The sequence below is a fragment of the Odocoileus virginianus genome, chromosome 1, assembly GCF_023699985.2.
Source record: "Odocoileus virginianus isolate 20LAN1187 ecotype Illinois chromosome 1, Ovbor_1.2, whole genome shotgun sequence".
Taxonomy (NCBI): domain Eukaryota; kingdom Metazoa; phylum Chordata; class Mammalia; order Artiodactyla; family Cervidae; genus Odocoileus; species Odocoileus virginianus.
The window spans coordinates 15,568,358-15,578,907 of NC_069674.1; the positions used below are offsets into that span (position 1 = coordinate 15,568,358).

At 39.1% G+C, this 10,550-nt stretch overlaps 1 protein-coding gene and 1 pseudogene across 1 annotated transcript in view; one reads left to right on the forward strand and one right to left on the reverse strand.

The window, feature by feature from the left end:
• LUC7L2 (LUC7 like 2, pre-mRNA splicing factor) overlaps positions 1–7,406 on the reverse strand; it is a 61,810-nt gene extending 54,404 nt beyond the window's left edge. The window contains exon 1 of the mRNA XM_070465112.1: positions 7,364–7,406. Coding sequence (XP_070321213.1) covers positions 7,364–7,391 — 28 coding nt within the window. The 5' untranslated portion in view covers positions 7,392–7,406. The remainder of the gene's footprint in view (positions 1–7,363) is intronic.
• Positions 102–10,011, forward strand: LOC139034360 (coenzyme Q-binding protein COQ10 homolog B, mitochondrial pseudogene; annotated as a pseudogene).
• Positions 10,012–10,550: the final 539 nt, after the last annotated feature.

Consider the following 10,550-nt stretch of genomic DNA (forward strand, 5'->3'; position numbering starts at 1 on the left):
CGTCTAACTGTATTCGCTCCGCCCGCCCCGCACGGGGCGGGGGTTCCACCCTAACGTCTGTCGGGCGCGTGCACGCCGGCCTCTCCCGCCCCTGCCTCCAGATCTCGCGAGACTCGGGTGCCTCAAACCGGATCCGCCCCGGGCGCGAAACCTCGCTCTCCCGGCTGCGGGTCCGCTAGGGCTTCGCCGCACTGTCTGCTGGCGAGCCAAACCCAAGTTAGCCAGTGGGCCAGAGGGTTAGCCAGAGTCGAAAGTAAGTAGAAACCGTATCTGGCATTTCGACGGAATTTAGCAGCGTTAGTAGCTATTATGGGCGTATTCCTGACAATACTCACTGACCTGACCAATTAACTCGTTTTCACAGACCCAGGGGCCTGTAATCATTTAGGCTCAACCCTTTTCTCATTGTGACCCGACTCTCTACGAAAGAAGCCCTGGAGATCTGACAGCTGGGTCGTATGCAGAGAGGCTTTAAGCCGCCCAACTGGACTGTTATAAGTTAGGTTCAGGAAATAACGCCTGAAATTAATACACTAGGAGCACAGGCCATCCAACCCATTCGGATTTATCATCGTTACTTATATAGCAGGAAGCTGTTAGCCTAAATTAGAAGCTATAAAAAGCAGTATTCTAGGAAAGGAAAGGAGGTCATCTTGTAGAGAATTTTTTTTCCTACTTGACAGCTAAATTTGAAGGATGAGGCCTTTTTGATACATCAGCAGCTTTGACAATGGAAAAGAAAGCCGGTGGGTTGGGTTAGCTTAGCCATCACCCTGCGTTTCAGACGTAGGTGGACGGATTCCTAACTGTGGGACCTTCAGTGATTTTTTTAATTAAATCTCAACCTCCGATGAAGCTATACGTATGTGAGGACTAAATGAGCTCACAGAAAATACCTATCCCGGAGCCTTGTTTTAACCTTTATTGTAAAATAATAATTCCTTAAGAGGAGACACAGGTACTTTGAAAGGAAATGATGGTGAAAATTTTTGTTGCATTAAAATGTTATATACATTGCCTTTGAACTTTATTAGCAAGATCAATTAAAAATGTACACGAAATAGCAATTGTAGCCTCAAGGTGCCCCCCACCACACCCTTTTTATTCGGCCCTCCGTGCGGCTTGGGAGGGAAGACTGATAATTAACCATTGGCCCCACCGCCAGGGAAGTCCCCAAAGATCCCTTTAAAAGCATATTGGTGAAGTAAGCCAGAAAGATAAAGACCAATACAGTATACTAACGCATATATATGGAATTTAGAAAGATGGTAACGATAACCCTATATGCAAAACAGAAAAAGAGACACAGATGTGCAGAAGAGAATTTTGGACTCTGTGGGAGAAGGCGAGGGTGGGATGTTTCGAGAGAACAGCATCGAAACATGTATATTATTTAGGGTGAAACAGATCACTAGCCCAGGCTGGATGCATGAGACAAGTGCTCGGGCCTGGTGCACTGGGAAGACCCAGAGGAATCGGGTGGAGAGGGAGGTGGGAGGGGGGATCGGGATGGGGAATACTTGTAAATCCATGGCTGATTCATGTCAATGTATGGCAAAAACCACTACAATACTGTAAAGTAATTAGCCTCCAACTAATAAAAATAAATGGAAAAAAAAAAAAAAGCATATTGGGTCTATCTCAGAATCATCGCAGTATTTAGTAACTGAAAAGATAGTTTCCTACCAGTTATTCAGAGAGTTGAAAATTCAAACAACGCCAAATACGTGGAATATCATCCTTTGGAAACTATTTACAGTAAAAGAAAAATTTACAAATTAATACGTGTGAGAGAAATGCACTATTATATATGGCCGTCCCCGGTGGCGCATGAGGTCGCAGAGTGGGACATGACTGAACAACTAACACTATTACATGTACAGTATCCTTCAGTTCAGTCGTTGAGTCGTGTCCCACTCTACGACCCCATGGACTACAGCACGCCATCCTTAAGAGGAAAATGTACTAAAATATTGAAATAGTTTGTGTTAGTGAAGAGAGTTTAGTTCTTATCTCTCGCTTACTTTCTACCTTTCTGATTGCTCACATTTTAGATAAATCTCCTATTTTCAGAAAACATAGTTTTTGTCTTAATAATCTGATATCCACTGCCTTTTAATCGAAGCATTTACTCACTTATATTCATGTAATTACATACATCCTTGAGTTTAAAGCTCTTGTCTATCTCACCTGTTTTAGTTTAATTTTCTCTCGTTTCTTGTCTGCCTTTTAATCATTTCATTTTTTCCCCTTCTCGTAGTTTGGAAATTTTAGTCTTTTTATTCTTTTAGCAGTTACTCTAGAAGTTATAAAGGGGCATTTTTAATGTATTAAAGTCTAATCAATGCCTTTACACTTCACCCAGAGAGATAATACAGAGAACCAAAAAAACTAACTCCATTTAAACCTCTTCCCAAGATAACTGCACATGTTAGTCATATGATTTAGATTTTTTGTTTGTTTTTTCTCTTTTCTTTTTTAGGCTGCACCCCAGAGCTTGCAGGATCTTAGCTCCCCGATTAGGGACTGAACCTGGGCCCGCAGCAGTGAAAGGGTAGAGTCTTAACCACTGGGCCATCTGGGAATTCCCAGTTCATTATGGCTTTTTAAAACAAAATTTCATATCAATGTTTGTTTATTTACCACTTTTTCTTTCTTTCTGGAATCTCTGCCTTTCCACCTGGGATCATTTCCCTTTTGTCTGATGTTTAAACTTTAGGACAGGAGTCAGCAATATACAATTCACTCATCAAATCCAGGCCATTGCCAATTTTTGTGACTAGGTTCATTGGAATACTGCCAGGCTGTTCATTTGTTAACTGTCTACAGTTTCTTTAGACTACAATAACAGAGTTAAGTGGTTGGCAGATACCATACCCTATGGCCTGGAAGACTGAAATATTTACTGTCTAGCTCTTTCTGGACACTTGCTGACCTGCCTCAGGGTTTGCTTTCGTATTGGCTTGCTAGTAGAGAACTCTGCCATTTTTGTTGATCTGAAAAGACCTTTATCTTGCCTTTCTCAATTCTAGATGGATATTCTAGGTTGAAAGTTACTTTCTTTTGGCACATAGACGCTATCATTCTGCTGCCTTTCTTTCTCCTGGGAAGGCAGTTCTCAGTCTGTCATTCCTTTGAAGAAAGCTGGGCTGTCTGCTTTCAAATTGTGTTCTTTTTGCATGTATTTTTCTGCAGCTTACTGTATCTGGGTTTGGATTTATTTTTATTCTGCCTGTGATTCATTGAGCTTTTAGAAACTGTGGAGTAACATCTTTTTTTTAAAATCAATTTCAGGAAAATTTTTAGCTATTCTTGAATACGGTCATTCATCAACTTCTGAACCTCCAAATCAAGTTTTCATTGTTTCCTCTATATCTCTTTATTCTCTTTGCATTTTCCACCTTGTTGTGCTAAGCTACCTTCTTGATGCTTTTTTCCCTGACGAATTTTATTGTTCACTAACCTCCCTTCAGCTGTATCTAGTCTGCTGTTAAACCTATCAAATGATTTATTTATTTTTTCAGTTATAGAATTTTTATTTAGTTGTTTTTCAAATCTAAGTCATTTTTTATGGTTTCTGGTTCCTTGATTAAATTCCCAAGGTTGGCTATTATTTGACCCAGTGATCATAATTGTTTTGTAATCTGAGTTTGCCGATTATAATATCTGAAGTTTTCTATGGTTCTGTGTCTGTTATTTCTCCTGGATTTCCCTTTTGGGGTCTTGTTTTCTTATGTATCTGATTATCTTTGTCTGCTGAACATGTACTTGAAAACATATGTGTAGGATATAATGCTGTCTTTCTCCAAAGAGGATTTTTATTTTTTTTCTGATAGTAATTTGAAATACATGTCAAAGATCATAATACAAATTCAGTGCTTTAATTTCTCTTGACACCAAAATGGCAAAAATCTGGTTTGAAAGGCTGACAAGGACTTTTTTATTTCCAGTTCACCCTTGAGAGTGAATTCCAGAGTGCTAGTTTAAAGTGAGTATGGGTTTCTTAGAGTGCTCACCTTGGTGGGCCAGAGACTTTGTCTTTTGCCTCCCTAACCTCTATGATCCCACCAAAAGTGCAAGTTAATTTCAAAACTGAAGCTATTGCTACTAAATTGGCAAATGCCCTGAGGCCAAAAATATGCCTTTGTGTGCTGCACTTTTCTTGTTTCTTGTCTTCTAAGAGTTGGCCTACTGTTTTCTACTTATCTTAGTAGCTCTTTAATGATTTTAAGAATTAAAATATTTCATCCATGGTTTTTAGCTGTGTTCAACCAAAGTGTTAATGTAAATTACCTAGACTGTCATTAACAGAATTAGAAGTTTGTTCTCTTTGTAAACTTCTTTAATTTTTAAAATTTAGTAACTGTATTACTCTTATCCAAAAAAACAAAACCTGTGAATATGTCTTTGTGTACATTCTAGCAATGATATCCATTCCTTTAGGAATAAGTTGTCATAAGGAAACAGGAACTTACAAGAGTAGTATATACTCTTAATCTATACATGCCATCAGCTAGGTAATTAAAAATCAGAATAGGTACAAGGTTGGTGCAAAAATAATTGCATTTTTTCATTGTTGAAATTTGCTGTTTGATATTGGAATACTTTCTTAAATGTGGTTATATTATACTTCATTTTAATGCACATTTCTTGCTTTGCTGTTTGCTAATGACTTATTACTTGCTGTTTATTTTATATTTATTTTAGACTAGGAAATGATGTTAGACAAAAAGTAAATTCAAGCAATTTTCTTATTCGAGTCATAAAGCAGCAGCGACAACTCTGAAACATTAACAAATTTGGCCCAGGAACTGCTGACGAACATACAGTGCAGTGGTGGTTTAAGAAGTTTTGCAAAGGAGATGAGAGTCTTGAAGATGAGAAGTGCAGTGGTTCGCCATCAGAAGTTGATAACGATCAACTGAGAGCAATCATCAAAGCTAAACTTCTTAGAACTATACAAGAAATTGCTGAAGAACTCAGCATCGACCATTCTATGGTCATTTGGCATTCGAAGCAAATTGGAAAGGTGAAAAAGCTCGATAAGTGGGTGCCTCATGAACTGACCGCAAATTAAAAAAAAAAAAAACCACATCATTTTGAAGTGTCATCTTCTCTTATACTGCGCAATAGCAACGAACCATTTCTCGGTCAGATTGTGACATGCGACAAAAAGTGGATTTTATATGACAATCAGCTCAGTGGTTGGACTGAGAAGAAGCTCCAAAGCACTTCCCAAAGCAAAGCTTGCACCAAAAAAAGGTCATGGTCACTGTTTGGTGGTCTGCTGCCAGTCTGATCCACTGCAGCTTTTTGAATCTCTGGGACACCATTACACCTGAGAAGTATGTTCAGCAAATTGATAAGATGCACCAGAAACTGCAATGCCTGCAGCTGGCATTGGTCAACAGAAAGGTCCCAGTTCTTCTCCACAAGAATGCCCAACTGCACATCGCACAACCAATGCTTGAGAAGTTGAACGAATTGGGATACGAAGTTTTGCCTCATCCGCCATATTCACCTGACCTCTCGCCAACCAACTACCACTTCTTCAAGCATCTCAACAAATTTTTGCAGGGAAAATACTTCCACAACCAGCAGGAGGCAGAAAATGCTTTCCAGGAGTTCATAGGATCCCGAAGCATGGATTTTTATGCCACAGGAATAAACAAACTTATTTCTTATTGGCAAAAATATGTTGATTGTAATGGTTCCTATTTTGGTTAATAAAGATGTGTTTGAGTCTAGTTATAATGATTTAAAATTCATGGTCCAAAACCACAATTACTTTTGCACCAACCTAAATAGCATACATTTTGCTAGCCATCCAGAGTGGACAACTCTTCATTTTATTGTAATTTATAAACTAGTAAATAAAGGCTATATAGTAAAATTAATATTGCAGTGATTCTTTCATCTTGAGTACCTACCTAATAACAAATTTTATAAACTGTTCCTGTTAATTTAAATACAGGTTAAAAAATTCAAATTCTGGGGTAATTCCCTTGTGATACAGTTGGTTAAGAGTCTGTACTTCCACCACAGGGGAGCACTGGTTAGACTGCTGGTTGCGCTAAGATCCTGCATGCAGCATGACCCCCCCACCAAAAAAAAAAAAAAAAAAAAAATCAGTGTAAATTATATCTTTTTAGTTGAGTGATTAAAAATTTACCTTACGAACATAAAGTGCCTTGGATTAGCCTGCCTTTAGTTCAAAACTACACTGCTTTTTTTCCACCCCACATAATCCTAGTATGTGAGAACCTTTTGTTCTTATCATTATGTTTGTATTTGTGTCTTGAACATTTATCCATTACAAAGGAAAAGCAAAGTACTAATGACTCAAAACCAGACAGAAACAGTCTAGTCAAAATTCATAAACATTTGAAGTTTATGGAGAGGAGAAATAGCAAGACATTAGAGATGTTACTTTACCAACAAAGGTCTGTCTAGTCAGAGCTATAGTTTTTCCAATAGTCATGTATGGATGCGAGAGTTGGACTATAAAGCTGAGCGCCAAAGAATTGATGCTTTTGAACTGTGGTGTTGGAGAAGACTCTTGGGAGTCCCTTGGACTGCAAGGAGATCCAACCAGTCTGTCCTAAAGGAGATCAGTCCTGAATATTCATTGGAAGGACTGATGTTGAAGCTGAAACTCCAATACTTTGGCCACCTGATGCGAAGAATGACTCATTTGAAAAGACCCTAATGCTGAGAAAGATTGAAGGTGGGAGGAGAAGGGGGTGGCAGAGGATGAGATGGTTGGATGGCATCACCAATTCATTGGACATGAGTTTGAGTGAACTCTGGGAATTGGTGATGGACAGGAAGGCCTGGTGTGCTGCAGTCCACGGGGTCCCAAAGAGTTGGACACTACTGAGCAACTGAACTGACTGAAATAGCAAGAACCAAACCTGAACTGAGTGAGCTACTTGATTAGTCTATTAAAGACAGAAGTTTTAAAGAGTGAAAAGAAAATATCGAAGCCACAGTCAGCCCCATAATAGGCATTTTAAAATGCTTGTTGAGGGAATTCCTTAGCGGTCCAGTGGTTAGTACTCGTCGCTTTCAATGTTATTGCCCAGGGTTCAAGCCCTGGTTGGCACACAGCACGTGCAAAAAAATAAAAACCTTGTTGAAGGAAGAAGGAAAAAAAGAAAGCAAAATTTAACTTGAGAGCTAAACAGTGAATAGGAATTAGCCTGAGAAGTGGGGGATAGTTGGGAGAAAGCTTTCCATGCATATGGAACAACAGAATGTTGAAAGAAAGTCGTGGCTTCTAGAACTGAATGAATTTCTATATGGCTAGACTGTCAGATGTAAAGAGGGGAGAGATGAAGCCAAAGAGATTTATTGGGCTTACTGGCGGCCGGCTTCAATAAGATGATCATGGCAGCTCGGACAGGTCAAAGAGCCCTTAAAAAAGTGGTCTTGGGATGCCATCCGAAGTCAGGCGGCAGCTGCCAGAGCCCCGGCTCCAGCGCGGGTGCCTGCGAGGAACGTCAGTTATTTAGCTTCCTGTGGTATACTGATGAGCAGAACTCTTCCACTACATACCTCAGTTTTGCCTAAGAAGATACATGCAAGAACCTTCTTCAAAATTGCTGCACCATTAATAAAAGAAAAGAATATTCAGAAAGGAGAATTATAGGCTATTCTATGCAGGAAATGTATGATGTAGTATCTGGAATGGAGGATTATAAGCATTTTGTTCCTTGTAAAGAGTCAGATATAATATCAAGGAGATCTGGATACTGCAAAACACGATTAGAAATTGGGTTTCCACCTGTATTGGAGCACTATACATCAGTAGTAACCTTGGTGAAACCACATTTCACCACATTTCAGTACAGGTGAAATGAAAAGGCATCCTGTACTGATAGGAAGCTCTTCAATCATTTGGAGACTGGCATTTTAGCCCAGGTCTTCCTGGCTACCCAAGAACTTGTACTTTGGATTTTTCAATTTCTTTTGAATTTCACTCACTTCTACACTCTCAGCTTGCCACATTGTTTTTCGATGAAGTTGTTAAGCAGATGGTGACTGCCTTTGAAAGAAGAGCGTATAAGCTGTATGGCTCAGAAACAAACATACCTCGGGAATTGATGCTTCATGAAGTTCATCACACGTAAAGAAAAAAAGAAATGGTCACCTACTTGTATCTAGTTTATTCACTTTTAGGAAGTGCTTTCATCATTTGCTTTCAGAAGTCAGAAAGCATTTGTCAAACCCAGCTTTTATTATAAACTCATACCGTTGAAAATTTGCACTTGGAATGTGGAACATGTACATAGAATTTAATCAAGTATAATTCAGAGTAGTAGCATATTTACAATAATAGGATATCATCACTATTGCTGAATACTGAATCACTCTTTTGGGCAGAAATTGAAACTGTAAACTTAAACCTTTTAATTATTACCTCACCTGAGAGGTTGGTTGAAATATTCATGCAGTGTGTACTATATTAACCATACCACGCTTAAGTTATTAATTTCAGACTATTTACAACTTACTGTCTTAGGGCCTGCCTCACGGCTTAGGATGTTTGAGTGATCATCAGATATTTAAAGTAAAAACTTAATGAAGGTTCCCCGGCACTTTTCTTATTTTCAAATTGTTCCTATGGACAGTAGTAGATAATTCAATATTATACTAAGGTTAGCTTCCAGATAAACAATTATTTTTTATTTTTTGGTGAGTGGTTCAGAGTTTTTTTTTTTTGGTCCAGAATTTTAAGCTACTTTTCTCATAGTTTGCAACCCTCTCCCTGATACTTTGACTGCTGTGTCAGTAATGCTGAATCTGTGTCAAATTTTGTCTACAGCAGTGGGCAATAGATCAAGATAAGTCGGTTGATATGTCTGCAGCACCATGCATCTTTATTTTCTATATATTGTGTGTATTCACTTTCGATAATGTATTTCAAACTGATATTTTTGTAAACACATCAACGTAAGGACTGAAGTGGTAACTTAATAATTTACTTTTTGTAAAAAAATAAATAAAAAATAAAGAGATTTAGCAAGGGCCAGATCCTAGAGGACCTTGTTAAGTTTAGCTTGAAGGGTTATAAGCTGGAGAGACAAGTTCAGATCTGTACATTATGGAAAATTAATTGACTGAAGAGCGTAATTTGGATTTAGTGAGACCAATTAGGGCAAACGTTCAGAGAAAAGATGCAAGACATAATGTCTGCAGTAGGGTAGTAGCAATAGAGGTTCAAAATTCTTAGAGGGTAGAATCTAACTTAGTGATTATTTAACTGAGGATGTGAAGGTAAGGAAGCAGTCTAGAATAACTCAGATTTCTGACTTGAGTGACTGAGTAAAAATGTTAGGGAATGCCAGAGAGATTTATGGGGGAATGAGGAGCTTCCATTTTAGATGCACTGAACTTGAGATGCCTTTGAGTCCTCTAAGTGGTGGTTTCTGGCCACTGGACATACAGGTTTTTATACCTTGAGTGGGGTGGGGGGCATGGGCTGGAGTTAGCCCACTGATAATCAAAGCCTTGGAATGGAGGTGGTCAACCAGGGAAAGCACAGAGAGTGTGAGGTTAAGGGCCGAGGTCTGCACCCAAGAAGCACCAACATGTAAGGGGTGTGCACAAGAGGACACTGAAGACAAATGGCTCGGGTGAGAAGAAAACATAAAATGTACCATGAAAGCCAAGAGGAAAAAGGAAGGAGTGGTTAATAGTGGCAAATGCTCCTTAGAACTCAGAAAGATAAGGAATGATCCATTGGGTTTAGTGGATGAAGGTCATCTGTAAACTTGCAAGGCATTTCTAGTAGGGGAGAAACCAGACTGCAGTGGATTAAGGATGAATGGCCATGAAAAATGTAGACAATGTCATGAGACAACATGGATTATTAACTTCAAAATCTGTATGCTGAGCCAAAGAAGCCAACTTAAAAACAATATATACATATTGACTGCATTTGTATTAAATACTTGAACAGGCCAAATTAATCTACTGTGACAACAAGCAGGTCAGTGGTTGCCTGGGACCAGATGTGGGGAAGGGGAGATGTCTGCAAAGGGGCATAGGGGAACTTTGAGGGGTGGCGAAAATATATAGCTTTACTGGGGCGGTTATTACACAGGTGCATTCATCGTCATTTGTTGAACTGCATATTTATTATATGTAAATTATACCTCAATACAACTTATTTTAAAGTTTAAAAAATACAGAAAGTGAGGACTTCCCTGGTGGTCCAGTGGTTGAGAATCTGCCTGCAAACACAGGGGACACAGATTGGATCCCGGGTCCAGGAAGATTGCTCATACTGTGAGACAACTAAGCCCAAGTGCCACAAGTACTAAAGCCCATGCACCCTAGCACCTGTGCTCTGCAACGAGGCGCCACTGCAGTGAGAAGCACACAGACAACTAAAGTAGCTCCCACTCACCGCAACGAGAGAAGCCCACATGTAGCAACAAAGACCCAGCACAGCCAAAAATAAATAAATAAATTTTAATGTAGAAAATGAAAATTCAATTCACTGAATACATTTATTTCATTGAGTACATTCAATTTGTTTGCAA